The 27,649-nt window shown below is 40.6% G+C and overlaps 1 protein-coding gene and 1 long non-coding RNA gene across 6 annotated transcripts in view; one reads left to right on the forward strand and one right to left on the reverse strand.

The window, feature by feature from the left end:
* The window catches only part of RSBN1L (round spermatid basic protein 1 like), a 79,996-nt gene that overhangs the window by 23,908 nt on the left and 28,439 nt on the right, over positions 1–27,649 (forward strand). For all 5 annotated transcript variants that reach the window (XR_016231710.1, XR_016231711.1, XR_016231709.1 and 2 more), the window contains exons 2-3: positions 10,629–10,733; positions 20,607–21,247. Coding sequence is in view for 2 of the 5 variants with exons in the window: in XM_070071195.2 (XP_069927296.2) it covers positions 10,629–10,733; positions 20,607–21,247 (746 nt within the window). In the remaining 3 variants the exon portion in view is untranslated. The remainder of the gene's footprint in view (positions 1–10,628; positions 10,734–20,606; positions 21,248–27,649) is intronic.
* On the reverse strand, positions 1,955–15,060 carry LOC149127537 (uncharacterized). Its single transcript, XR_016231713.1, has 3 exons — positions 14,824–15,060; positions 2,827–2,945; positions 1,955–2,176 (listed from the first exon to the last, which is right to left on the reverse strand). It is a non-coding gene; the product is annotated as an uncharacterized LOC149127537 (long non-coding RNA).

The following is a 27,649-nucleotide window of genomic DNA, read 5'->3' on the forward strand; positions in this document are numbered from 1 at the left end:
AGCCCAGAACTCAATCCAGGTCTCCCCTATGGGTGTCAGGAACCTAAGTACTTAGGCCATTGTCCACTGCCTTCAAGGAATATTAATAGGAAGCTAGATTAGCAACAGAGTAGCTCAGAGTCCAGTCAGGTACTTTGATTGGGATGTTGGGGTCCCAAGTGCTGGCTTAATTCACTGCACCACAATGCCCACCCTTTTATATAGACTTTTAAACAAGTTCCCTTTGTATGGATGAGTATTTTGTGAATGTATATAGAAATCATGTATATGCACATGTGTATATACCCATAAGTATGATAGTCTTGGAATTCTTTTATAGATTTATATATTTGCTTGCAGTTTTCCCCTAATATAGTGAAGATTTTCCCACTATGTTGATTCATACTTTAAACATTGAGTTTTAATGGATTCATAATTTTTTCATTGTATGAATATACCAAAATTTATTTAACCAAATCTTCCATTACAATTTAAGTTATTTACAGTTAGTCATTATTATAAGTAATGTAGGGTGAAGACACTTATGTATGTATATTTATGCAGGCTTCATTGTGCTTCCTTTTATTAAATCAACGGTAGAGTTGTAGGAATTTAAGAAATGTTCAATTTTAGTACTTCTTCTACATATATTGTCAAATTTTGTGTATTTCAGTGAGACCATCAGTTTATACCAGCTATCTTTTTTTTTTTTTTTTTTTTTTAAGAAAAGTTTTGTGGTTTTATTATATCATGAGGCATTGAAACATCTGAACACTTCTTTGGGTTATTAGAGCAACTTGTCAGTAGATTAAGAAAAAAAAAAAAAAAGGAACCTTCTGCGTTACTGAAGCCTTTCCATGGCATGCGCTGGTATAACACAAGCTTCTCCTGTTAGATGCAACTAGTCTGGAGTCCAGACATCATGCACAATACCTTGGTAGCAGCAGCACACTGAGCCCACCCCCACCATGGCCCTGCTGGTGTGCGTATGAGATTTGGAGCATCTGGAGGAGTGTGGATAGTATCTGGAAGAGGAGGGAGGAGGAAACAGCGTTGATTGCCTGACTGGGAGGAGGTCAGCTGAAGTTGTGCAGGGCAAACCTGAAGGTGTTGGTGGTGCAAACCCAAGCATCATTGATATTCTTTAATAGGAACATCTGGTACAACCCTGTGACAGTGTCTTTGTCAGCCTTGAGCTGGCCCACAACCATAACTGATGATGTAGTTATCTGGCCTGGGCCTGCCCCCATTATCAACATCGCTTACCAGAATGGTATATTTTTTGGAGTTGATAACAACTACATTTATGCATCAAAATTACCTAAGCCCATTGTTTTCATAGTGTTCATTCCTGTGTGGTCCATGCTTTGGGTCTAGACAAATGTATGGTGACATACACTCAGTATTATAGTATCATACAGAATAGAATTAGCACCTTGAAAATTCTCTGTACACCATTTCTTCATTCTTTCCCTCCTTCTAGCTCCTGGGCAACCACTGATCCTTTTGTTGTCCTCATAACTTTGTCTTTTTCAGAATGTTCCGTTTTTGGAATCCTACATTATATAGCCTTTTCAGATTGGGCTCTTTAACTTAGTAATATGCATTTAGGCTTCCTCCATGTCTTTGTGTGGCTTGATGGTTTGTTTGAAGATTTATTTATTTGTTTATTTGAAAGTCAGAGTTACACAGAGAGAGGAGAGACAGAGAGAGGTCTTCCATCTGATGGTTCACTCCCCAAATGGCCACAATTGCTGGAGCTGCACCGATCGGAAGCCAGGAGCTTCTTCCAGGTCTCCCACGTGGGTGCAGGGGCCCAAGGACTTGGGCCATCTTCTACTGCTTTCCCAGGCCATAGCAGAGAGCTGGATCAGAAAGGAGCCGCCAGGACTAGAACCAGCACCCATATGGGATGCTGGCACTTCAAGCCAAGGCGTTGTTAACCCACTGTGCCACAGTGCCAGCCCCAGTTTGCTTGTTTTTTAAGATTTATTTATTTATTTGAAAGTCAGAATTACAGAGCGAGGGGAGAAAAAGGGAGATCTTCTGTCTGCTGTTCACTCCCCAGATGACTACAATGGCCAGGACTGGGCCAGGCTGAAGGCAGGAGCCAGGAGCTTCTTCTAGGTCTTCCACATGGATGGCAAGGTCCCAAACACTTGTCTTCTGCTGCTTATCCCAGGCCAATAGCAAGAAGCTGGATTGGAAGTGGAACACCTGGTACATGAACTGGTGGCACCCATATGGGATGCTGGTGTTTCAGGCTGCAACTTAACCTGCTATGCCACATGCTAGCTATATTTATATGTTTTTGCACCAAAGAACATTCTACTTCCCGAATGTATCACAGATTATCCATTCACATACTGAAGTACATCTTCATTGCTTCTAAGTTTTGGTGATTTTCATGTACGAGTTTTTGGGTGGACATAAGTTTCAGCTCCTTTGGATAAGTACCTAAAGACATGAGTGCTAGATCATGTAAGAGTATGTTTAGTTTTCTAAGAAACCTCCAAACTCTTCAAAGTGGCTGTAGTATTTTGCATTCCCACCAGAAATAAATGAGAATTCCTGTTGTTCCACATCCTATTGTCAGTGTACTGGATTTTGGCCATTTTAATAGATACATAGTGGTATCTGATTATTTTAATTTGCATTTCCCTGATAAAATATATGCAACATCTTTTCATATGCTTATTTGCCATCTGTATATCTTCTGTGGTATACCTATCAGGGTCTTTGGTGTATTTTTAAATCAGATAAATCAGATTTGTTTGCTTTTTTTTTTTTAAGAGATTGATTTATTTGTAAGGCTGAATGAGAGAGAGAGAGAGAGATTCCACTTACTGGTTCACTCCCCAAATGACTGCAACAACCAGGGCTGGCTCGGGTTGAAACCAGAAACCAGGAACCCCATCCTGGCAAGAGTTTTTTGAGATGATCAGGACATTTTGCTTGTTGATTTTCTGAGAGGCAAGAGAATGATAACGTGCTTATTAGGAGAGTGTTTTGGGGAAGTTATCCAAAGCTTTAGCTAAAACATGTTTTAAAATGTTTGCAAAATGCTTCAGCAAAGGGTCTCTTCTACCATGAGAATATTGCTACTTATCCACCTCATCAAACAAGGGTAATTTTGCAGTAGTTTCAATGGGAAATCATTAACCATACACCTTATAGTTTTTTTGTTTTGTTTTGTTTTGTTTTGTTTTGTTTTGACTGGCAGAGTGGACAGAGAGAGAGAGAGACAGAGAGAAAGGTCTTCCTTTTGCTGTTGGTTCACTCTCCAATGGCCGCTGTGGCCGGCGTGCTGTGGCCGGCGTGCTGTGGCCGGCGCACTGCGCTGATCCGATGGCAGGAGCCAGGTACTTATCCTGGTCGCCCATGGGGTGCAGGGCCCAAGCACTTGGGCCATCCTCCACTGCACTCCCTGGCCACAGCAGAGAGCTGGCCTGGAAGAGGGGCAACCGGGACAGAACCCGGCGCCCTGACCGGGACTAGAACCCAGGTGTGCCGGTGCCGCAAGGCGGCGGATTAGCCTAGTGAGCTGCGGCACTGGCCCTACCTTATAGTTTTGATTTGGCTCCTTCTGACTTCTTGTTTTCTAGTCCTAAAATCTCTTAAAAGGACATCCAATTTTTCTTCAGTTAATAATGTGAAAAAGACTGTATTCACATGGTTAAGTTCCCAGGAGCTCTGATCTTTAGGGATGGACTAAATGGCTGGTATGGCTTATAAAAGTGTCTTGAACTTGATGGAACTTATGTCAAGACATAAGTTTATATTTTTTAATCTTTTAATTCCATCTTTCCGCAACTCTTGAACTCCCCTCATATTTCCTATTTAATCTTTACACAAACTCCATTATATAACTGAGACTGGAGATCAGAAAATTTGTCAGTTATTAACATTACAGAGCTTAAACTTGAACTTAAATCTTTTTGAGTTTGTAGGTTTCATGTTTTATTTAACTGTGCCATGTTTAATGTGATTACAGGAAATTTAATGAGACATCTTTTTTAAAAGATTTATTTATTTGAAAGACAGAGTTACAGAGCGAGATAGAGACAGAGAGAGAAAGGTCTTCCATCCACTCCTTCACTCCCCAGATGGCCGCAACGGCCGGAGCTGTGCTGATCCAAAGCCAGGAGCCAAGAGTTTCTTCCAGGTCTCCCACGTTGGTGCAGAGGCCCAAGGACTTGAGCCATCTTCTATGCTTTCCCAGGCCATAGCAAAGAGCTGGATCGGAAGAGGAACAGCCGGGAACCAGTGCCCATATGGGATGCCGGCACTTCAGGCCAGGGCTTGAATCTGCTGCGCCACAGCGCCAGCCCCTAATGAAACATTTAAAGTTGGGTTTTGAAAGATGGTATGCAGGGGCCGGTGCCATGGCATAGTAGGTAAAGCCGCTGCCTGCAGTGCTGGCATCTTTTATGGGAGCAGGTTCAAGTCCCGGCTGCTTCACTTCCTGTCCAGCTCTCTGCTATGGCCTTGGAAAGCAGTAGAAGGTGACCCAAGTCCTGGGGCCCCTGCACCAGTGTGAGAAACCTGGAGGAAGCTCCTGGCTCCTGGCACAGCTCCAGCCTTTGCGGCCATCTGGGGAGTGAACCAGCAGATGGAAGATCTCTCTCTGCGTCTCCTCTTTCTGTGTAACTCTGACTTTCAAATAAATAAATTAATTAAAAAAAAAAAAAGAGGGTGTGTTCTGAGAAGAAGCAGAAAAATTCTAGGAAGGGTGAAAAATACATTGAAATACTCAGTACATAGGTATGAGTATGTACATAGTACTCAGTACATAGGCAAGAGTATGAGGTGAATAGCAGTGATTTCACAACAATGCTTTTTTACTGTATGTATCTAGGAGGTTTTGTGTGTATGGCAAGATTTTGGGGTTGGGGAGGGGATAACTGCAGTTATCTTGTCTGTAATTCTCCTATCTTGGCTGTGCCATTGTTTTTGTTTCTGTACTGGTTTTCTTTAATATAATAACATCACTTTTACTTTATTTTTATTTGAACTACTTAATATCATACTTGAATGTGTATTCTAGTACTTTTTTCCTGTGATACATAACTAATATTGGCCCAGTGCAGAAACTTGGAAATTTTCCACCACTTAAAATTAATAACTTTTAATCATCTAGACTATCATGTTTCAATTTGTTTGCCTAATGTATACATTAATTTTTAAATTGTAAAATTAGTTGGGTCATATTGTATTATAGCTGAGAATTTATTTTCAGAATTTTATTTTGAAAAATAAGTATGTTTTGTGACTCTAAGATGCTTATATATTATATTCTGAATGTATTCCATTAAAATCTATAGTTATCTTTTTTTTTTTTTTTTTTGACAGGCAGAGTGGACAGTGAGAGAGAGAGACAGAGAGAAAGGTCTTCCTTTTGCCGTTGGTTCACCCTCCAATGGCCACTGCGGCCAGTGCACCGTTCTGATCCGAAGGCAGGAGCCAGGTGCTTCTGGTCTCCCATGGGGTGCAGGGCCCAAGCACTTGGGCCATCCTCCACTGCACTCCTTGGCCACAGCAGAGAGCTGGCCTGGAAGGGGGGCAACCAGGACAGAATCCAGTGCCCCGACCAGAACTAGAACCCGGTGTGCCGGCGCCACAAGGTGGAGGATTAGCCTATTGAGCCTTGGCCCCAGCCTATAGTTATCTTAATCTATATGGTTAGATATCAGTATTGTGATTAACTTTAGGGTTGCTGCATAGAGACAAGAAGGGAACACAGTGACTCTGGGATGCTGTTTCACAGGACTGTTCACTTTTGTGAAAACTCAGCTGGATACTGTAGTATACTTTTCCCTATGTTCTACTTTATAAAAAGTTTAATAATTATTGAAATAATGCCTTTAGATTAATAAAATTAATATGAAGTATTAGAAAAAGAAGTGCAGGGACATTCCAGATTACTATTTTCTTAAGTTGTGATTAGAAAAAACTATTCTGTGAGAGGCAAAGAAAGAGAGAGTGTTCACTCTTGAAATGCCCACTATGGCTGGGACTAGAGCCAGGAATCAGGAGCTTCATCTGGGTCTCCCATGTGAGTGCAGGGGCCCAAGCACTTGAGCTGTCCTCCACTGATTTCAACCTCAGTTGTGATTTTCAGTGAGAAGAGGGGCTGATTGGCCTAGCAGTTACAATGTCATTAGGATGTTTGTTGCCCCATGTCCTAGATAGAAATGCCTGGGTAGGCCCTGGGGTACAGCAGTGATGACTCAAGTAATTGGGTTGCTGCCACCATGCAGGACACCTGGGAGTTGCTGGCTCCTGGGGGGTTGGGGAACAACTTGGGGAATGAACCAGTTGATAAAAGCATTCTCTTTCTCTCTTTTTAATTTCTCTTCCTCTTTCTGTTCGTCTCTGCTTCTTTAAAAGATACAAGGTAGCATCAAATCAAAAAGTGTGTAGAAAAATTGAATTAGGTACAAATAATGCAGACTTTCCATAAACTGAAGTCCCTTGTACATAAATCGTTTATTAAAAGATGTTTAGTTACTTAGAAAATATTAACCTATATATGCAGTTTGGAGTGACCTTTTATAACTAGGTAAAAGCTTATGACAGGATTTCAAGGACTTTAAACATCATAAACTAATCACAAACATGAGAATAGCTTAATATATATGTGGACAGACAGAGGGCTTATCTAGCTTATTCACCTAGTGCTTTTCTTAAAGTCAGCATTGCAAATTTGTTGAGGCATTCCCTGTTTGTTGTATGATCAACTGTCTTCTTAATCTGTTTGGAGTGTTACCACTTTAAAAAAAAACTCTTTTGTGAGTGAGATAACTGAAGATAATGTCTTCTTTTAATATTTATTCATTTAAGATTTATTTATTTATTTGAAAGGAGAAAGATATTTTACATCCCCTGGTTTATTCCCCCAGGGTCAGGACTGGGCCAGGCCAGAGCCAAGAGCCTGGAACTCCATCTGGATCTCCCATATGGGTGGCAGGGCACCAGATACTTGGGCAGTCTTCTGCTGCTTTCCCAGGTGCATTTGCAGGGAGCCAGACTGGAAATGGAGCAGCTGGGACTGGAACTGGAGGACTGATATGGGATGTAGGTGCTGGAAACAGTGGCTTAACATGCTGCACCACAACACTGCTGCCTAGTTTTTATTTTAAAAATTATTAATGAAATTTAAAAATATGCTTAAAATTAATCATGTGAGTTTAATATTTTGAGAATTATTTAAGCAGTTTAGACTGATACTGCTCAGTGTAGTAGCCATATAGCTACTAGTTCCGTATGGCTATTGAACACAAATTAGAGTTAATTTGAATTGAGATGTATCATAAATATAAAATACATATTGTACTGTGGACTCTTATTGCAAAAGGAAGTAAAATACCTCAATAATCTTTTGGTGTGGGTCAGTTTCATGTTGAAATAATGTTTTGGATATGTTAGGTTAAATAAATTATTAAAATTAATTTTCCCTGTTTTCTTTTTATGTTTTTAGCGCGGTCACTAAGCAGTATAAATTGTAAACTGTAGCTAGCATTATATTCTAATAGGCATGATGATCTGGATAGTAATCTAGTCATTTAGATGATTAGGATCTGGAATAGGGTAACATTTATAGAAAATACATAAGGTTGGCCAGCGCCGCGGCTCAATAGGCTAATCCTCCACCTGCGGCGCCAGCACACCGGGTTCTAGTCCCTGTCGGGGCATCGGATTCTGTCCTGGTTGCTCCTCTTCCAGTCTAGTTCTCTGCTGTGGCCAGGGAGTGCAGTGGAGGATGGCCCAAGTCCTTGGGCCCTGCACCCGCATGGGAGACCGCATGGCTCCTGGCTTGGGATCAGCGTGGTGCACCGGCCACAGTGGCCATTGGAAGGTGAACCAACGGCAAAGGAAGACCTTTCTCTCTGTCTCTCTCTCTCACTGTCCACTCTGCCTGTCAAAAAAAAATTAAAAAAAAAAAGGAAAGAAAATACATAAGGGATTTATAAGAGATTATACAATATACATATATACTATATAATTTTTGTTATATTAAAGAGTATGTTACAGTTTTGGTGTGCTGTCATCATGGCTTTTTTTTTTTTAAGATTTATTTTATTTATTTGAAAGTTACAGAGAGAGGTAGAGACAGAGGTCTTCCATCCACTGGTTCACTCCCCAAAAGGCCACAGCAGCTAGAGCTGAGCTGATCAGGAGCCAGGAGCTTCTGGGTCTCCCATGTGGGTGTAGGGGCCCAAGGACTTGGGTCATCCCTCTGCTGCTTTCCCAGGCGTGTTAGCAGGGAACTGGATCAGCCGTGGAACAGCCGGGACTTGTAGTGGGGCCCATATGGGATGCCAGTGCTGCAGGCCAGGGATTCAGCCTGCTGTGCCACAGCACCAGCCCAGTCATCATGGCTTTATAATATGTTATAAGCTTTTTGAGAGCAAGCACTATGTCACTTTTTATACATTTTTCTCTATATCTTTTGCTGGGTGCATAAGGGCGTTGATTGAACAAGAATTAATAGAATGTCAAATATTTTAAAAACTCGGATTTGAAATTTTTTTTTTTTTTGACAGGCAGAGTGGACAGTGAGAGAGAGAGACAGAGAGAAAGGTCTTCCTTTGCCGTTGGTTCACCCTCCAATGGCCGCCGCGGCTGGTGCGCTGCGGCCGGCGCACCGCGCTGATCCAATGGCAGGAGCCAGGAGCCAGGTGCTTTTCCTGGTCTCCCATGGGGTGCAGGGCCCAAGCACCTGGGCCATTCTCCACTGCACTCCCTGGCCACAGCAGAGAGCTGGCCTGGAAGAGGGGCAACTGGGACAGAATCCGGCACCCCGACCGGGACTAGAACCCGGTGTGCCGGCGCCGCAAGGCAGAGGATTAGCCTAGTGAGCCGCGGCGCTGGCCGGATTTGAATTTTTATGATACAGATCAGTGATTCCTGGAGTCCTTAGTTCCTAATTACCAGCAGTACCACCAGTTAGTCATATCAGAGGTGGCTTTTTTAAAAGATGCAGATGCAGGGGAATTAGCATCTAGTCTCATGAGGATACTTCAAAGGTTCATGGAAAATGGAATTAAAAGATAAGTTTATTTTGGTGAATACAATTTTGAATTCTGTGCATATGAGGCGTCTTTAGGAAAGTTCATGAGAAATGTGGATTTCCATGTGGAACACATGGATTTCAATTTTTTTTTATTTTTAAGTTCTTGTTCCCTACATACCTTCTGAAGTGAATTATTCTTGTATATGGGATACTGTACAGTCTCCCGCATCCCCCACACTTAATCCTTCTGTTGTGGGCAGTGGGGCCCTTGACTGAGCTTATTCTAGGCTCTTTCCTCCATGCTTGGAACAATTCAAGGTAGAGGGACAAAGGTGTTCAGGAAAGTGGAAGTTATTGAAAGAAAAAATATGCTCTCAAGAGATAAGCCCAGGCAAACTCTAGGGAAGGAGAGGAAGGAAGACAGAGACACACACACACATGCACAGAGAATGAGCTCTACCTCCCAACAAATGAGAGAGGGAGAGAACAAAACACACACACAAAACCACAAAAAATACCCCCAAACAAGGGTGAGGCCATCCATTTATACCATCTGAAGGTATAGGGGGTAGTATCTGGGGTGCAGTTTAATTACATTTTCAAAAAAGGCGGAGTTCGGGGTGAGGCTTGAGTACCTCATGTTTCTGTGCTCCCTTTTGGAAATATTAGAAGTGTCACAGTATCAGGTGCATGATGGGAATGGGAGTGCCCCATAGGAATTTTATTATAATGACCTAAACGTTATCTAAGGGACACATCCTGCAGCCAATTGTATATTTCCACCTGGCTCTGGTTTTAAGTTAGCAACATTGTGGAACTTGTGATTTCCACTAGGACAGCGGGGGGCTTGGTGGTCCTTGGAAGGTAGATTTGGGCAGTGCACAGGAAGTAGGTTGGAGTGTGCACGGAAAGGAAAGGGAGTGTTTTGGTGGTGCAGATGGGGCTGTTACGCAGGATGGGCCAGACTGTCATGCAGGGGCCAGCACTCACTCGCTGCATATATCCCTTGAGGTTTTGGCTGAGGCTGTCACCTGTGAGATCAGTTGCAGCTGCTTGTCACACTGTGGACCACACAGCTGGCAAGTCTGGAGCTGTCAGACCTCAGCTCCTTTCTGTAGTCACCTCCTTGTCAACATCACTTAAGTAATCCTGTGAGGAAGGTGCTAGGCTGTACAGAGTCATTTACCCCAACCCCCATTTAATCCTTATTAATAATCCTATGAGGAAAGTAGCAATTACTATTTTACAAATTAGGATATAGACTGAGTAATTTTTCCAATGTTAATTTTACCAATCCAGATATGCCCAATTTCAAAACTGGTACTTTTCACTGGAGCTTTCTATTCTATCAAAGTTAGTCAATTATTTAAAGTGATTCTACTATTTTGGTTGACATGAAGTAAAGAATAATCATTAGAATGAAATGTATATAATGACAAATTTTGACATAGATTTCGTATTTAACAAGAGAAGAAATTTAGAAATACTCCCGAAAACCTGAACAGAAAGAAAAAAAGGCATATATGTTTCTTATTCTGATTGTATTTATATATTTTCATTCCAGATATTTATAGTTCATGGAGGGTAAAATAAGATTGTAATAGTTTTAAGTTTTTTTTTTTTTATCTTTCAGAAAAAGTCAAAGTTAAAGAGAAAGACAAAGAAAAAGAAAAAAAGAAGCATAAAGTAATGAGTGAGATCAAGAAAGAGAATGGAGAAGTAAAGATTTTACTGAAAAGTAAGTTTATGTGCAATACTTAGTGTACTTACTGGTGCAGTTATTAAAATAAGAAATGTTACTTGGTGCTGGCTTTTGTTGAGAAGAAACAATGATAAGGGCATGAAAAGAAGCATCACAGTGGGAATTCAAACTGTAAGGTAACTTGTTTTTAATATTGATTTATGAGCCATTAAAAATTACTAAGATTAAGCTTCACTAAACCATTAGATTTCCTTAAAATAAATTACCTAATTCTGTGTTTGCATCACTAGTCTTTATCCATGTTTAGATAATTTAAAATAAAATGCTAAAGCAATTTTTAGCAGTATAGGGATTACTAAGGAAGTGATCTTAAAAATAATTTACCATCACGTTATAGTCTAGAACTGAGACAGGACGTTTTACTCTTGAGCTAGATCAGAAACTGTTTCTTGCTTGCTGAAGAATATTCTGGTTGGTTTTTTTTTTTTTTTTTTTTTGTATACAACTGAGGTTTATATTTGGGAGTGGAGCAGGAAGAAGAATTAAAGAGTTTGGTAGTTGGGGGATAGATATACTACAAATGTTATTAATTTATCTAAACTTTTCCAGAGTGAATTGATTGTAGACGTAAAGACAGACTGAAATTGACTCAGAAAGCTGGGTAAGAACAATCAATGGCATTCATTTGCTAGATAGCTAGCAAACTCATTAGCTGTCTTGTCAGGTTGACAGTTGATCAGGACATGTTGCCCTTGATTAATTTCAGTTGAATTTATATTTATAAGCCTTTATATCCACATGAGGGAGAAAAGGCTATAGGACTGTGTGTATAAATGAATAACTAGTTAATTGGTATTATTTAGGTTGAATAGAGTATGAGATTCCATATTCCCATTTCATTCTTGGTCATGTTTTCAGATGTTCTTTGGTGGTGGTACTTTATATAAACTCTATTATACATGCAAAATGTTACTTTCTATAATATCCTTTTGATTTTGAAGGAATATGTCTGAGCTTCAGATGATGACTACTTAGTTAATGCATATGCACCTTTGCTCTGCTTCTTTTGCTGGTGTGTTTTATCTGTGTGGTCTAATTAGATTGTAAAGGAGGCAGAAATTGAGTCTACCCGCACTAGTGTTGGGCAGCAGCTAATAATTAATGCTTGAAATCTTTGCTTCATCCCGTTGGTTTAGTCAAATAGTGATTTTTTTTTTTCAACTGGTTTAGCAAATACTCATTTTGTTACCTATTTGGGTGTGCAGTGTTGTAAATTTCTTTCACTTGAGAAATAATCTGTGCCTTAGAAATATTGTATAAAACCCGATGTTTTCAGTTGTATACAAGCTTTTAACATTGCATTGTTGAGGTATGAAAATCTAGAGATATTTATGCAAATAAAATTGAATATAGAGATTTTCTAGGAATATGGAATGTTAACTTTGACTTTGAAGTAGAGAAAAAAATTTAGATGTTTTGAACTGAGCTACACTAAAAGTAGCGATAAGGAAAAATGAATGAGGTAGATTTGGAAGTTAATTTTTGACTTCTGGGATGACCAATGGAAACATTTAGGGAAAATTTATCTACTGTACAATAAAGTAAGTAATAAGTTAATTACTGCTTTACAGTGATGTAAAAATTAAATGAAGGATGAGTGGGATGAACGCCACAGATACTCCAAGTGGATATGAACCTTTCTCGTAGACATGTATGGAAAATTTACTTTTGTGATTAAAAAGCAACAAAGCCCAAACTGTCTCCTGTCCTCAGTGGGTAGTATATCCATAGATAATTAAATGACTAAAAACGTGGTTCATTTGGAAAATCCTATCCCATTGTATACACTGAGTAAATGTTACCTTTTGTTATCCAGAGAAAGTGATTTGCACAGCAAGTATGGCCACGTCCTGAGTGAGCATGTAGGTTAGGGAAAAACTTCCTTTGTTGCTGGTTTTCTGGAGTAACTGCAGAATCAATTTGATGGGGACAGTGCACTACTATTTACCACTGTGTGTCCTGTTTTCCTTACAGCCTCCACCTTTGTTCTCTCCTTACGTCTTTCTTCTGATAATGCTAATATTGCAAGCTATGACACTGAGGCACTAACTGATGATAGTTTGAAAGTATGAAATAGATGTTAACTCTGTTCCAGACCAACCTTACTTCCGGAAGGTTTTTGTATGAGTTGAGATAGATACACAATTATATCTGTACTAAAAAAATCTTATTAATGCAAAAACTGTGTATTTTTTACAGATAAAATAGCTGGAGTCTTATTTAGTGGGTCTCATCCTTTTATATTAAAATTGTCCAAGTACTTTTTCTGAGCATATGTATATGTTCCAGCCACTTTAATGTTGTTTATTAATGACTTATGATTATAATATTTTTTGAGAAAAAATTTTATCATTTTGGCATATCAAACTTGGCTGGTAAAGAGGTTAAAAAAGAGGGTTAAAAGAAACCAGTGTCCAAGGTTATTGATAGTGTACTAAAAGGCACAGGCAGGTAGGTAAATCATGGCAGGAAGAATGACATTGTGGGTGAGAAAAGCAGTCATTTTCCAAGGATCAAATGTTGAAAACAGTGAAGCTAATTACTACCCTTTTTCTGTGTATGATATGGGAGTTTTAGATGCTAATTTTCATATTATATATGAAATCAGATTCAATGTTTTCTTCCTTATATTAATACAAAAGGTTACTAAAGTTAGTGATAGAGTTTAGAATTTTTTAAAAGCACACTCCTATGTTATACTGTCACATCTGTTTTTTGTTGTTTAAGTTTATGTATTTATTTGAAAGGCAGAATGACAGAGATCTTGCATCCACTGGTTCACTCCTCAGATGCCCCCAACAGCTGGGGCTGGGCCAGGCTGAAGCAAGGAGCCAGGCTCTCCGTCCAGGTCTCCTACATGGGTGGCAGGGACTGAAATCCCTGAGCCCTCACCTCCTGCCTTCCAAGGTATGTGGTGTGCATTGTCAGGAAGCTGAATGAAAGCACAACTGGAACTCTAAACTAGGCACTCTGATGTGGAATGCAGGCATCCCAACCAAAGGCTTACACAGTACCCACCCCCTGAATTTATAATTTTGGAAGGGTTGTTTTCATAATTGGCCATTAAGAGCATGTGTTGTTAGTATCTATTTCTGTATGGTTCTTTCTGTTTTTCTGGCTATATGTTTCTCTGTGTTTCTGTTTCTGATTCTCTGGCTCTTAAGTCTGGCACTCTCCTTAACTCTCCGTGTAAGTTTATCGGTGGTGCGCTGTGTGTGGTGTGTGTGTGTCTGTAATCTACTATGTGTATGTATCTGTTGCTTTTGGGATATAGATTGTCCCCATCAACCTTATACTTTTAATTGTGTACTTCTTCAGGATCTGGATTACTTGGCAGTTCTATTATTTCTGTTCCTTTACTTACCAAGATCCTTTATTGGGTCTGATTTATTGAGTTCTGTTTGAATGATTTAGAGTAATGTGTACTTTAGATATTTTTAACGCCAAGGACATTTCAAAATGTCTGTGGTCGGGGAGGGGTGTTTGGTGCAGAAGTTAAATTCTACCTGGGACATTGGTATCCCCTGTTGGAGTGCCAGTTTGAATACCGGCTGTTCCACCTCCAAACCAGCTTTCTCGTAATGTGTACCCTGGCAGGCAGCAGATGATGGCTTAAGTAGTTGCATCCTGTTATCTAGGTGGAAACTCTGATTTGGGTTCCAGGCTTCTGACCTGGCCTAGCCTAGCCTTGAGGGGCTGTTGGGGGCATTTGGAAAGTGAACCAGTGAATGGAGGATTGATCTCTTCCCCTTCTCCTGCTTCTTAAATAAGAAATAAATAAAATGAATACAGACTTTTTAAGAAGGTATGTTTATTTTGGTGCAATCTTGAAATCTATGCATAATGAAGAATCTGCAAAAAGTTCATGGAAGAAAGGTTTTCTGCAAAATCTATGCATAGATTTCAAACCTTTATTGCACTGAAATAAACTTATCCTTTAATTCAGCAGCGCTTCTATTAACTTTTTTTTTAAAAAATAGATTTATTTATTTATTTACTTGAGAGGCAAAGTTACAGACAGAGAGAGGGAGAGACAGAAAGGTCTTCCATTCGTTGGTTCACTCACCAAATGGCTGCAATGGCTGGTGCTGGGCCAGTCTGAATCTGGGAGCCAGGAGCTTCCTCTGGATCTCTCACAAGGGTCCAGGGGCCCAGGCATTTGATCCATCGTCTGCTGCTTTCCAGGCCATCAGCAGGGATCTGGATCAGAAGTGGAACAGCCAGGACTCGAACCGGTGCCCATATGGGTTGCTGGTGCTGCTATGCCACAGTGCCAGCCCCTCCATTAAGTTTTAAAAGTACCCTTGTATAAAAGAATATTGATACTTCAAATGATCTTATTTCCTTGGAATGATTTAAACTTTTCTACAAATATAGCAAATACATATCATCTGTAGAAATAGGAGATGAGTGAGAGATTACCTAAAGCTGTTAAAATCAATCTAAGTGAATGCTAATACAGTTGGTTTAATGTAAAGAAAGTGCATTTTACCTGTGTGCATTGGGAATTCCTAAGACTATCTCCCAGTTCCATGATTTGCTGGAACTCACAGGGACTCAACATATAGCTGTAGTCATGGATATGACTAATTATAGTTAAAAGGTACAAAGTAAAATTGATAAGGGAAAAAAGCACATTGGGGCAGTGTCCAGAGGAAACCAGGAACACGTTCCCAAGCATCCTATCCTGGTGAAGTCACACAGGATGCACTTCATTCTTCTAGTAGTGATCTTTGACAACCACACATGAAAGGTTGTCTACCAGGGAACCTCAATAGAGACGCAGTACCCAGGGTTTTTCCAGACTCTCAGAAGAAAAACAAGTATTTATCATAAACCATATTGTTTGTACAAATAGTTAAGATACAGTGAACCAGTCTTATCAGAGAATGATGGGAGTCCTCCTAATGTACAAGTTCCCAGATGCCAGCCAGGGCCACCCTTATAAGCACCTCTTGCTAAGGGTAACTGTATTAAATATACAAATATTATTTCTTCCTCACACTGTGTTCACTTAGTATTTGATTACAGATTAGTTTGCCATGAGAATTTTTTTTTGCCATGAGAATTTAACTTCTTGATGCTTAATAAAAGAACTTCTTACTTGATTTCCTATTAGTTTGCATTTTCAGGTTTTGACTATTACAGTACTTTTTGATTTATCCTCATGGCTAGGAAATAGAGATTGTTCTGTTCATTTTATTTCAGAGTAACGTGTTCCAGTCACTGGATATTTTCTATTTTAACATTTTTAAATGTTAGACATAAACATAGTAGGATATTAAAGATGAGTGTATTTTCCTGCAAATTAAATTTTTTTGACATACCATTTAGTTTGCAATTTTACATGTTTTTTTTAGTAATGGGTTTTAGGAATGCTATTAATCACATCTACTACTTTTAATCTTTTTTAGTTGTATATTTTTTCACTACTGTCTTTTCTTCTTGACTTATTTGGATTTTACAAAGCTACTAAAAAATTCATGAAAAGTAGAATTAAAAGATTAATTTATTTTGGTGCAAACAATTTTGAAATTCATGCATACTAGGGCTATTGAAAATTTTCAAGAAAAATGCATATTTATTATGAGAAAACTATGCAGAGATTTTAAAACTTTTTTTCATCAAAATAAAGTTTCCTTTTAATGCCATTTTCCGTAAACAATTTTTTTTTGTTTTAAAGTTTTTATTTAATGACATAAACTATTTTTTTATTTTTATTTATTTATTTTTTTGACAGGCAGAGTGGACAGTGAGAGAGAGAGAGACAGAGAGAAAGGTCTTCCTTTGCCGTTGGTTCACCCTCTGCAGCCGGCGCACCGCGCTGATCCGATGGCAGGAGCCAGGAGCCAGGTGCTTTTCCTGGTCTTCCATGGGGTGCAGGGCCCAAGCACCTGGGCCATCCTCCACTGCACTCCCGGGCCACAGCAGAGAGCTGGCCTGGAAGAGGGGCAACCGGGACAGAATCCGGCGCCCCAACCGGGACTAGAACCCAGTGTGCCGGCGCCGCTAGGCGGAGGATTAGCCTAGTGAGCCATAAACTATTTTTTTAAGTACCCTCATATGAACCTTTTTTATCTTTCATTTTGATTGGTCAACTGTTTTACTATTTTTTGTTATTAATTTGTTTCTTAAGAGATTAACCTAAATCTGATGTTTTGGTATTTTATACTTAGCAAGTATAAATTTGTTTACAGTATTCAAATATATTTTCAATATTACAGATAGACTGTTTAAAAAATTAACACTTTGCTGCTTATGAGTTGCGTAGAAGTGATAATTTGTCATTAAATTTAAACTTCTTCTTTTTTTTCAATGTAATTGCTGTCAATTGAGGTAACTACTGTTGCTTCCAGGGATAGGATTTAGTGTTATTCATATGTGGGAAAACTTGACTGAAGGGGAAACAAAGGAAGAATCTGAAAACTCAAGTAGTCTGTTAGTGAGATAAGTCTTTTCATTCGTAGATTCAATAGATTCATTAAGTCTTCATGTGTGGCAATGTGCTGGATGATGTAAGGGATACAGTGAAGAGAAAGAAGTATCTGAATTCACATAAAGTTATTTGTGTCACTGGTACAATATCCTGAAATATCTATGAAAGTGCTTTTTAAAAAAGTTCATTAACAGGGCAGTGTTATGGTGTAGTGTGTGAAGCCGCTACCTGCGATAGCAGCATTCCATATAGGTGCTGGTTCCTGGTTGTTCAACTTCCAATCCAGTTCCTTGCTAATGCCTGGGAAAAGTAGCAGAAGAAGGCCCAAACGCTTAGACTGCTGCCACGCACTCAGGAGATCCAGCTGAAGCTCCTGGCTTTGGCCTGGACCAATGCTGGCCATTGCAGCCATCTAGGGGAGTGAACCAGTGGATTAAAGATCCCTCTCTCTGTCTCCCTCTCTCTTTAACTCTATCAAATTAAAATCTTTTTTTAAAAGTTCAGGGAAAACAGATTTGAAAGATAAATTGATTTTAAAAGATGAGTTTATTTTGTTGCAAAAAAATTGAAATCTATGCAAAGATATTTCATATCATTGGTGTTTATTGGGGCCGGCGCTGTGGCACAGCAGGTTCAAACCCTAGCCTGAAGTGCCAGCATCCCATATGGGTATCCGTTCTAGTCCCAGTTGCTCCTCTTCCAATCCAATTCTCTGCTATGGCCTGGGACAGCAGTAGAAGATGGCCCAAGTGCTTGGGTCCCTGCACCCATGTGGGAGACCTGGAAGAAGCTGCTGTCTCCTGGCTTCGGATCGGCGCAGCTCTGGCCTTTGCCCATCTGGGAGTGAACCAGTGGTTGGAAGACCTCTCTCTCTGTCTCTACCTCTCTCTGTAACTCTGTCTTTCAAATAAATAAAATAATCCTTAAAAAAAAATAAGTGTTTATTGTGAGCTTTTTGAAGATATACAGGTATCCTGTGAGTGAAACAGATATTAATTAGGAAAGAATTGATTTCAGTTCTAAGTAGAGAGATGAGGGAAAAGCCACGTGAAGGAAATGGTGCAAGGATTGTCTTTAAAGGGTGGATGAGAAAGTCATGGTGAATACTGAGGAAGCCAGGGTAATTAGGGATAGGAAATGCTTTTTGTCAGTAGTAAAACTGCATATATATATATATATATATATATATTTAAAGATTTATTTATTTTACTTGAAAGAGTTACACAGAGAGAGAGAGGTCTTCCATCTGATGGTCTACTCCTCAATTGGCTGCAATGGCCAGAACTGCGCCGATGCGAAGCCAGGAGTCAGGAGCCTTCTCTGGGTCTCCCACGAGGGTGCAGAGGCCCAAGGACTTGTGCCATCTTCTACTGCTATCCCAGATCACAGCAGAGAGCTGGATGGGAAGTGGAGCAGCTGGGTCTCAAACCTGTGCCCATATGGGATGCCGGCGCTTCAGGCCAGGGTGTAAACCCGCTGCGCCACAGTGCTGGCCCCAAACTGCATATGTCTTATAAGAAATTTCAGTAGTATAGTTTGCCCTGAGCATGAGATACTTGAGGACAGTGTGTTTGGATTTCAGATTGAAGAGATAATAGGTAGGCTTGGAGAGCCCCAGAAAGCAGTTGAACCAAGGGATAAATATGCTCAAAATAGTTTATAGTAACTACAGAAAGATTAATACGGTTCCAGGATTCAGGATGTGAGACAGTCATACAGGTATTACACTGAAAATTAAGGCAATGGTATCAAGGAATTCAAAAGTAATCAAGATAATCTGAATAATTCTGTTAGGTCTTGGAGAGATCAGGAAGAATGGTTTGAGAAAATATCAGAGCATTTGATAATAGCATTCTGGGAAAACCAAGTTGAGTAGTGTGAAAACAGAATCAACAATAGGCAGCATTTAAGTGGTAAGAATGCTAAGTTAGTAAAGGAAAGACACTGTGCATAGATGACTTTGTTGGTGGCCAAAAGAGAAGACTATTAAGCAAGAGTTTTTGGAGCCAGTAGGTGGGGCTTTTTTTTTTTTTTTTTCTTTTTTTTTTTTTTTGGGACAGGCAGAGTGGATAGTGAGAGAGAGACAGGGAGAAAGGTCTTCCTTTTGCCGTTGGTTCACCCTCCAATGGCCGCCACGGCTGGCGCACTGCGGCCAGCGCACTGCGCTGATCCGAAGCCAGGAGCCAGGTTTTCTCCTGGTCTCCCATGGGGTGCAGGGCCCAAGTACTTGGGCCATCCTCCACTGCACTCCCTGGCCACAGCAGAGAGCTGGCCTGGAAGAGGGGCAACCGGGACAGAATCCGGTGCCCCAACTGGTGGCCAGTGTGCTGGTGCCGCTAGGTGGAGGATTAGCCTATTGAGCTGCGGTGCTGGCCAACTTATTTTTGAAAATAAGTAGAACATCTCACTTGATGAAGCAGAAAGGAATAAAAGAGATGCAATGACTGGAAAGTTTAGATAAAGAAACAGATTGGTTAGGAGAGTTTCATTCATGGCAGGTTATCTGTAAGTGAAATAACTGATGCCTTCTTTTCTCAAGTGTTGGCTTAATTGCTTTTTCATATCTTAGGAAACAATATTTTCTTGTGAGAATGTTTTCTTTTTTCTAGTTTTCTGATTACATAGAAATCAGTATTCTATGATGGTGTTAAGTTTTATATATATAGGTAGATTCTATAGCTATCTAGCCTCTTGGATTAATCTGATATTCCTTGGATGTCTAAATTTTTGAGCACACAGTCCACTTGTCTTTGTTCATAGAAGATGTTTAATAATGTGTTTTTCTTTTACCTTCTTATTTATCTCTTTACTAGTATATGAGTATCAGTTGAATTTAGCACATGAGAGATGATGGTAATTCATTTGGAACTTTGTAAGCTATAGTGAGCCTATTTTACATGAAGAGTAATTTGCTAAGGAAGAGTTGATGGTAGAATGCTAAGGAGACATACAAGTATTTTTTTTTCCTTTTATGATTTAGAAATCTGCTTGACACATAGGTAAAATTGATTGTATATATCAACATGAAACATTTGGAAATTATTGTTCATATTTACCTTTTTCAACTCTCCATTTCTGGATTTCTGCTTTTAAAGTGTGAAAATTATGCTAAGACATTAATTCATCGAATTACTTCAGTGGACTAAAAATTAAGTATCTGCTACCTGTCAGAATGGTAGCATGCATTCAAGGTGTAATTTTGTCCTAAGCCTGTCTTGTTTGAGCATGTGTGTGCTTAGAGAAAGAGCAAATGGCTAAGTTTTGATTATCAGTACTATGTAAAATTAACTCCAGAAGGAAACCTAATTCTGAGTAAATTTTTAGAAGGGAACTTATGTATTGCAAGAAAGTTCCTAAAGCATGGTGTTTATGTAATTAAAATGTGGAGTTTCAAAAAGCATTTTTCCCAACAGGTGGGAAGGAGAAGCCAAAAACAAATGTAGAAGATTTACAAATTAAAAAAGTAAAGAAGAAAAAGAAAAAGAAACACAAAGAGAATGAAAAACGGAAACGTCCGAAAATGTATAGCAAGTCTATACAGACCATCTGCTCAGGATTGCTGTCAGATGTTGAAGATCAAGAAGCCAAAGGCATCCTAAGTGATAATATAAAAGATTACATTGGAAAGAATTTGGATACAAAGAACTATGATTCCAAAATTCCAGAGAACAGTGAGTTTCCATTTGTCTCATTAAAGGAGCCACGAGTTCAGAATAACCTGAAAAGGTTGGACACTTTGGAGTTCAAGCAGCTCATTCACATTGAGCACCAGCCTAATGGAGGTGCATCCGTTATCCATGCCTACAGTAACGAACTCTCCCACCTGTCTCCTATGGAGATGGAGAGGTTTGCAGAAGAGTTTGTGGGTCTGGTGTTCAGTGAAAATGAAAACTCTTCTGCTTTCTATGTAATGGGGATTGTTCATGGGGCAGCTACTTACTTACCTGACTTTTTAGACTACTTTTCATTTAATTTTCCCAATTCACCAGTGAAAATGGAGATATTGGGAAAGAAAGATATAGAGACAACGACTATGTCCAATTTTCATGCTCAGGTAAGAGGTTTTTAGTTTTTTTTTACAGTAACTTTTGATTACATGCTTTAGAAGTTTCTGTTCTTTGTTCCTAATTTTGCTGTGTGACTTAAAAAGGTAAGAATATAATGAAACCATTATGGCATATTAAGAGTAACTTACTTTCTTGATGTGAACATCAGGCTCTACATTTCAGTTTCTACTTACCTGTTTTACTTCTTAAAATGATTAAAATAAGATAGTTGTCCTTTTCTGCAAGTATTTAGCTAGATAGGACCTAATGCAATTGGCCTTGTATTTTTCCAGTCCTTCAACAGTTTTATTCTCTGAAAATCATCTTAAATTACCTTCTTGCTTTATATTGCCTTAATAACGCTTAGTACTGGGGCTGGTGTTGTGGTATAGTGAGTTAAGCTATCATCTGCAATGCTGGCATCCCATATATGAATGCTAATTTGAATACTGACTGCTCCATTTCTGACCCAGCTCCCTGCTAATGTGCTTGGGAAAACAGCAGAAGATGGCCCAAGTGCTTGAACCCTTGAGTCCCATGTGGGAGACCTAGATGGAATTTCAGGCTCCTGACTTCAGTCTGGCCCATTCCCAGTGCTAGTGGCCATTTGGGGAGTAAACCAGTGAATGAATAATTCTCTCTCTAACTCTGCCTTTCGAATAAGTAAAAATCTTAAAAAAAAAAAAAAAAAGTGTTAGTGCTGGGTCTGTCACATAAAAGGTGTTGAATAAGTATTGAGTATTTATTGTGGTGCAAAGGAATTACCACTTATTGAGGAAATTTAAAAAGATGAGAATGTGTGTGTGTGTTTTTTTTTTTTTAAGATTTATTTATTTATTTGAAAAATCAGAGTTACATAGAGAAGGAGAGGCAGAGAGAGAGAGAGGTCTTTCATCTGCTGGTTCACTTCCCAATTAGCTGCAGCAGCTGGAGCCGCGCCAATCCGAAGCCAGGAGCCAGGAGCTTCTTCCGGGTCTCCCATGCAGGTGCAGAGGCCCAAGGACTTGGGCCAGCATCTACATCTTCTACTGCTTTCCCAGGCCATAGCAGAGAGCTGGATTGAAAGTGGAGTAGCCAGGACTCGAACAGCGCCCATATGGGATGCTGGCACTGCAGGCAGCAGCTTTACCCGCAGTGCCACAGCACCAGCCCTGGAATGTATTATCAGTAAGATCCTTTGAGCTTTTCCTTACTTCTTCCTCTTTCTTTCTCGTCATCATATATATATAGGCACTGGTTTGAGTCCCAGCTTCTGATCCAGCTCCCTGGATGAACTAGTGAATGGAAGACCTCTCTCTGTCTCTCCCTCTCTCTTTCTATGTAGCTCTGCCTTTCAATAAGTAAAATAATTTTTTTAAAGTAGTGACTTTAAAAGAAAAGCTGTGTGTGTGTGTGTGTGTGTGTGTGTGAGTGTATGTATGGTTATTATTCATGGGGTAGCTATGACTGTGTCTGGTTTTCATGCTCAGTTAAGAGGTTTTTAGAGAGAGAGAAAGATTCCAGAAAGTTAGCCATATAGAGCAGCTATGTCATTTTATAGAATTCTAGACTGCTTCATAATTTGTCTGAGATTGTGCCTGAGTTTAATGGTAGAACCAGGACTGGTGTATAGTACTGGGGTACTGACCGTGCCAAGGAGTGTTCTAGGCATTTTATATGTAATTAATATAAACTGCGGGGCCAACTCATTTAATCCTGAATGCAATGGGATTTTGGTGATGAAGAAACAGACACAGTTATGTTACATGCTAGATGGCATGTTTTAGCTAGGCCTCTTTTTATAAAATTTATTCATTTATTTAATTTAAAGGCATAGTGACAGAAAGGCAAGTGAAAAGGAGAGAAAGAAAGAAACGGAGAGATATCTTCCATCCACTAGTTTACTCCCCAAATGGCTGCAACAGCCAGGTCTTCTGGGCCAGGCTGAAGCCAGGAGCCTGGTCTACCACATGGGTGGCAGGTGCTAGTACTTCAGATCTGCTGCTGCCTTCCCAAATGCGTTAGCAGGAAGCTGGATTGAAGGAGCACAGCCAGGACTTAAACCAGTACTCTGGTGCAGGATGCAGGTGTCGCAAGCAGTGAATTCACTGCACCAAACAACAGCCCCTAGCTCTCTCTTTAAAAAAAAAAAAAAAAAAAAAACCACTTTTTTTTATTTTTATTTCCTTTTATTTGAAAAGCAGACACACACACACAGAGACAAACATGAAACAGAAAGACATCTCCTGTTCTGCTGGTTTACTCCCCAGATTCTTGCAATAGCTAGGCCTGGATCAGGCTGAGGGCAGGAACCTGGAATTCAGTCTGGATCTCCCACATGGATGCAAGAAACCCAAGACTTTGTGCCATCGTCTGCTGCCTCTCAGGAGTATATGTTAGCAGGAAGCTGATTGGATGTAGAGTAGCCAGAACTTGATCCAGTGTACTCCAGTATGGGGTATGAATGTCCCGAGCATCACTTTTATTGCTATGCCACATGCCAGCCCCTGCTAGGCCTTTTTTTTTTTTTTTTTTTTTTAAAGATATATTTGGTCGGCGCCGTGGCTCAATAGGCTAATCCTCTGCCTGAGGCGCTGGCATACCAGGTTCTAGTCCTGGTTGGGGCGCCGGGTTCTGTCCCGGTTGCCCCTCTTCCAGTCCGGCTCTCTGCTGTGGCCCAGGAGTGCAGTGGAGGATGGCCCAAGTGCTTGGGCCCTGCACCCCATGGGAGACCAGGAGAAGCACCTGGCTCCTGCCTTCAGATCAGCATGGTGCGCTGGCCACAGCACACCGGCCGCGGCGACCATTGGAGGGTGAACCAATGGCAAAGGAAGACCTTTTTCTCTCTCTTTCTCTCTCACTGTCCACTCTGCCTGTCAAAAAAAAAAAAAAAATATTTAATTATTTGAAACGCAGAGTTACAGGGAAAAATCTGTCTGCTAGTTTAGTCTCCAAATGGCCACAGTGACTGGGGCTAGGCCAGGCCAAAGCCAGAAGCCTGGAGCTTCTTCCTGGCCCCCTTCATGGTTGCAGGGGCCCTGGAACCTGGGCCATCCTCCACTGCTTTTTTCAGGCATATTAGCAGAGAGCTGGATCGGAAGTAGAGTAACTGGAACTTGAACTGGTACCCATATGGGATGCTGGTGCTGCAGGGTGCAGCTTAACGTGCTGAGCCACAGTGCTGGCACCCCTACTAGGCCTCTTGACTCACAATTCTGGGGGTTTCTACAGTATCATAAACCTTGTTGCTGTTATACTGTGTACATTTATTTCAGTAACCTTAAATGTGATGATCACTTACATTTATGTATTATATTACATGTGTTTCAAATAATTTTTGAAATAATGGTAGGATGGGGCCGGTGTTGTGGTATAGCACATAAAGTCACCAGCCTATGACATCAGCATCCTGTATCCCAGCTGCACCACTTCTTTTTTTTTTTTTTTTTTTTTTTGGACAGGCAGAGTGGACAGTGAGAGAGAGACAGAGAGAAAGGTCTTCCTTTGCCGTTGGTTCACCCTCCAATGGCCACCGCGGCTGGCGCGCTGCGGCCGGCGCACCGCGCTGATCCGATGGCAGGAGCCAGGAGCCAGGTGCTTTTCCTGGTCTCCCATGGGGTGCAGGGCCCAAGCACTTGGGCCATCCTCCACTGCACTCCCGGGCCACAGCAGAGAGCTGGCCTGGAAGAGGGGAAACCGGGACAGAATCCGGCGCCCCGACCAGGACTAGAACCCGGTGTGCCGGCGCCGCTAGGCGGAGGATTAGCCTAGTGAGCCGCGGCGCCGGCCCCCAGCTGCACCACTTCTGGTCCAGTTCTCTACTGATGTGCCTGGGACAGCAGCAAAAGTTGGCCCAAGTGATTGGACCCCCGCCGCTCATGTGCGAGACCCAGAAGAAGCTCCTGGCTTCAGACTGGCATGGCCCTTGCTGTTGTGGCCATTTGAGGAGTGAACCAGTGGATGGAAGATATCTCTCTCTTTATGTCTCTCCCTCTCTTTCTATAACTCTGTCTTTCAAGTAAGTCAATAATTTTTTTTTAAAACGTAAGGTTAGCACTTAACATCATATTTTAATCTTAACCTATGGAATGTGTACATCATGAAAATTATGTTTTGTTATTAAATAAAAGGAGATTCTGGACTCATTAATTGTTCCAGTATGGACCTAAGTTTTGGACCTCAGGTACTTAATGAGACACCCACCTTGGTTGTCACCATCGCTTTGGGCTTTGTGTATAGCATGTATTGCACAGAAGAATCTCTAGGCAAATGCATGTTTCTGTTGCCAGCTGTGGCTCTAACCCCGTGTCTGTGTGATCTGCTACCTTAATGATTTAAATATGTCAGCTTCAAGGACTACTTTTGCTTCCTTAGACTTAGACTTAAAGGCAGGGAACTATGTGCAAGGTTTGTACTCCTTTTACCATGGGATCCTCTGATGTTGTCATCTCCAGTGAAAACCTGCCTTGAACTTCTCGTTTGGTTCCCCTCCTGCCCCCAGCTACACTGTTTAGTTGGTTGTTTAATAGCTTAAGAGACTGAAGAAATTGTTCTCTTCAGACTGGGAAGTAACCTTGGGTTTGCCCCTTTACATTGGCCTAATGAAACTAAATGTGATCCAAAGGAGTGATCAGAGGGGAAAAAAGGGAGCATACTTACTTAAATAATCTTGGTTCTCTTTCTAATCCCTTGAATTTTCCTGGTACAAGCTCTGTGTCTTAACCTAAGCTGTGATATCTCTTCACGAATTGATTTTTTCTTTTTTAGTAAACTTTCCTGTGAAGTACATGTACACAGAAAAGCACACACATAACACAAGTAAATAATCTGATGAATCTTCATAAAGTGAACATATCATGATTGTACAAAGTAGAGTATTACTGGTAGTTAGAAGACGTTCCCAAACTCTTCTTTGTTACCATTCTGCCAACCTTCCGATCTCACCATAAAAACAGGCACCCAGGTAACAGCCGTCTTCACTTCGAACATCACTCGTAAATTTTGTGTGCTCTCTGCACTTTACTTAATGGAATTGCATAGTACATGTATTGTTGTATTTCGTGTCTTTCCCTCAGTAATATATTTGTGAGATTTGTCCATAATGGGTATAGCAGTATTCATTTTCTTACTGCTTTATGATTTTTCATTGTATGAATGTGGCACAGTTTATCCTGTTTACTGTGGGTGAACATTTTAGTCTCTAGTTTGGTGCTTTTGTAACAGAGGTGCTATGATTATTTTTGTACTTGAATTTTGGTAACCAGTGTGTTTCTGTTGAGTACCTACCTGAGATTGGAATTTCAGGATCAAAAGGTACACAGCTACTCAGCTTTGCTAAATATTGCCAGTTTTCCAAAGTTACTGTAGCCAGTTGACATTTCCACTAGTTCTGTTTCACATCCTGGGAACTCTAAGTAGAGTCTATATTTTTCATTTTAGCCATTTTGGTAGCTGTGTAGTAATATCTCCCTCTGATTTAATTTGTATTTCCCTGATGGCTAAGGAGGCCAAGCAGCTTTTTATATGATTGTTGTCCAGTTAAATATCTTTGTTTGTAAATTACCTACCCTTTTCCTCATTTTCTTACTTGCTTTTTTCTTAGTTTGTAACTTCTTTATATATTTAGATAAGAATCTGTAAGCTGAATGTACTCTAAATATTTCCTCTCACTTGATGTCTTGCTCTTTCACTTTTAGAAAAAATTTTAAAAAGACTCATTTATTTATTTGAAAGATGTATTTATTTGTTTGTTATCCAGGGAGTATGACAGTAGGGTAGGAGAGAAGAATGAGAGAGGGAAAGAAAGGGGTAAGGAAGGAGGGGGCAGGGAGAGAGAGAGAGAGGGAGATACTGATCTTCCATCTGCTGCCTCACATCCCAAATGGCCACAACAGCCAGATCTGGGCAAAGCCAAGAGCCAGGAACTCCATCCAGGTCTCTTATGTTGGATGGCAGGGATCAATGTGCTTGGGCCATCAGCTGCTGCCTCCCAGTGCATGAACAGGATGCGGGATTGGACGCAGAGGTGGAACTTCATATCAGGCACTCTGTTATGGCGTGTGGCAATCCCAAATGGCAGCTTAACTGGCTGTGCCACAACACCCACCCCTTGTTCACTCTTTTTTTTTTTTTTAAGATTTCATTATTTATTTGAAAAAATTACACAGAGAGAAGAGAAGCAGAGAGAGAGAGAGAGAGAGAGAGAGAGAGAGAGAGGTCTTCCATCCAATGGTTCACTCCACAATTGGCCGCAATGGCCAGAGCTGTGCTGATCCGAAGCCAGGGGCCAGGAGCTTCTTCCAGGTCTCCCACGTGGGTGCAGGGGCCCCAGGACTTAGGCCGTCTTCTGCTGCTTTCCCAGTCCGTAGCAGAGAGCTGGATCGGGAGTGGAGCAGCCAGATCTTGAACCGGTGCCCATATGGGATGCCGGT

The sequence above is a fragment of the Oryctolagus cuniculus genome, chromosome 3 (assembly GCF_051225735.1).
Source record: "Oryctolagus cuniculus isolate XC-2025 breed Fujian yellow rabbit chromosome 3, ASM5122573v1, whole genome shotgun sequence".
NCBI classification, from domain to species: Eukaryota; Metazoa; Chordata; class Mammalia; order Lagomorpha; family Leporidae; genus Oryctolagus; species Oryctolagus cuniculus.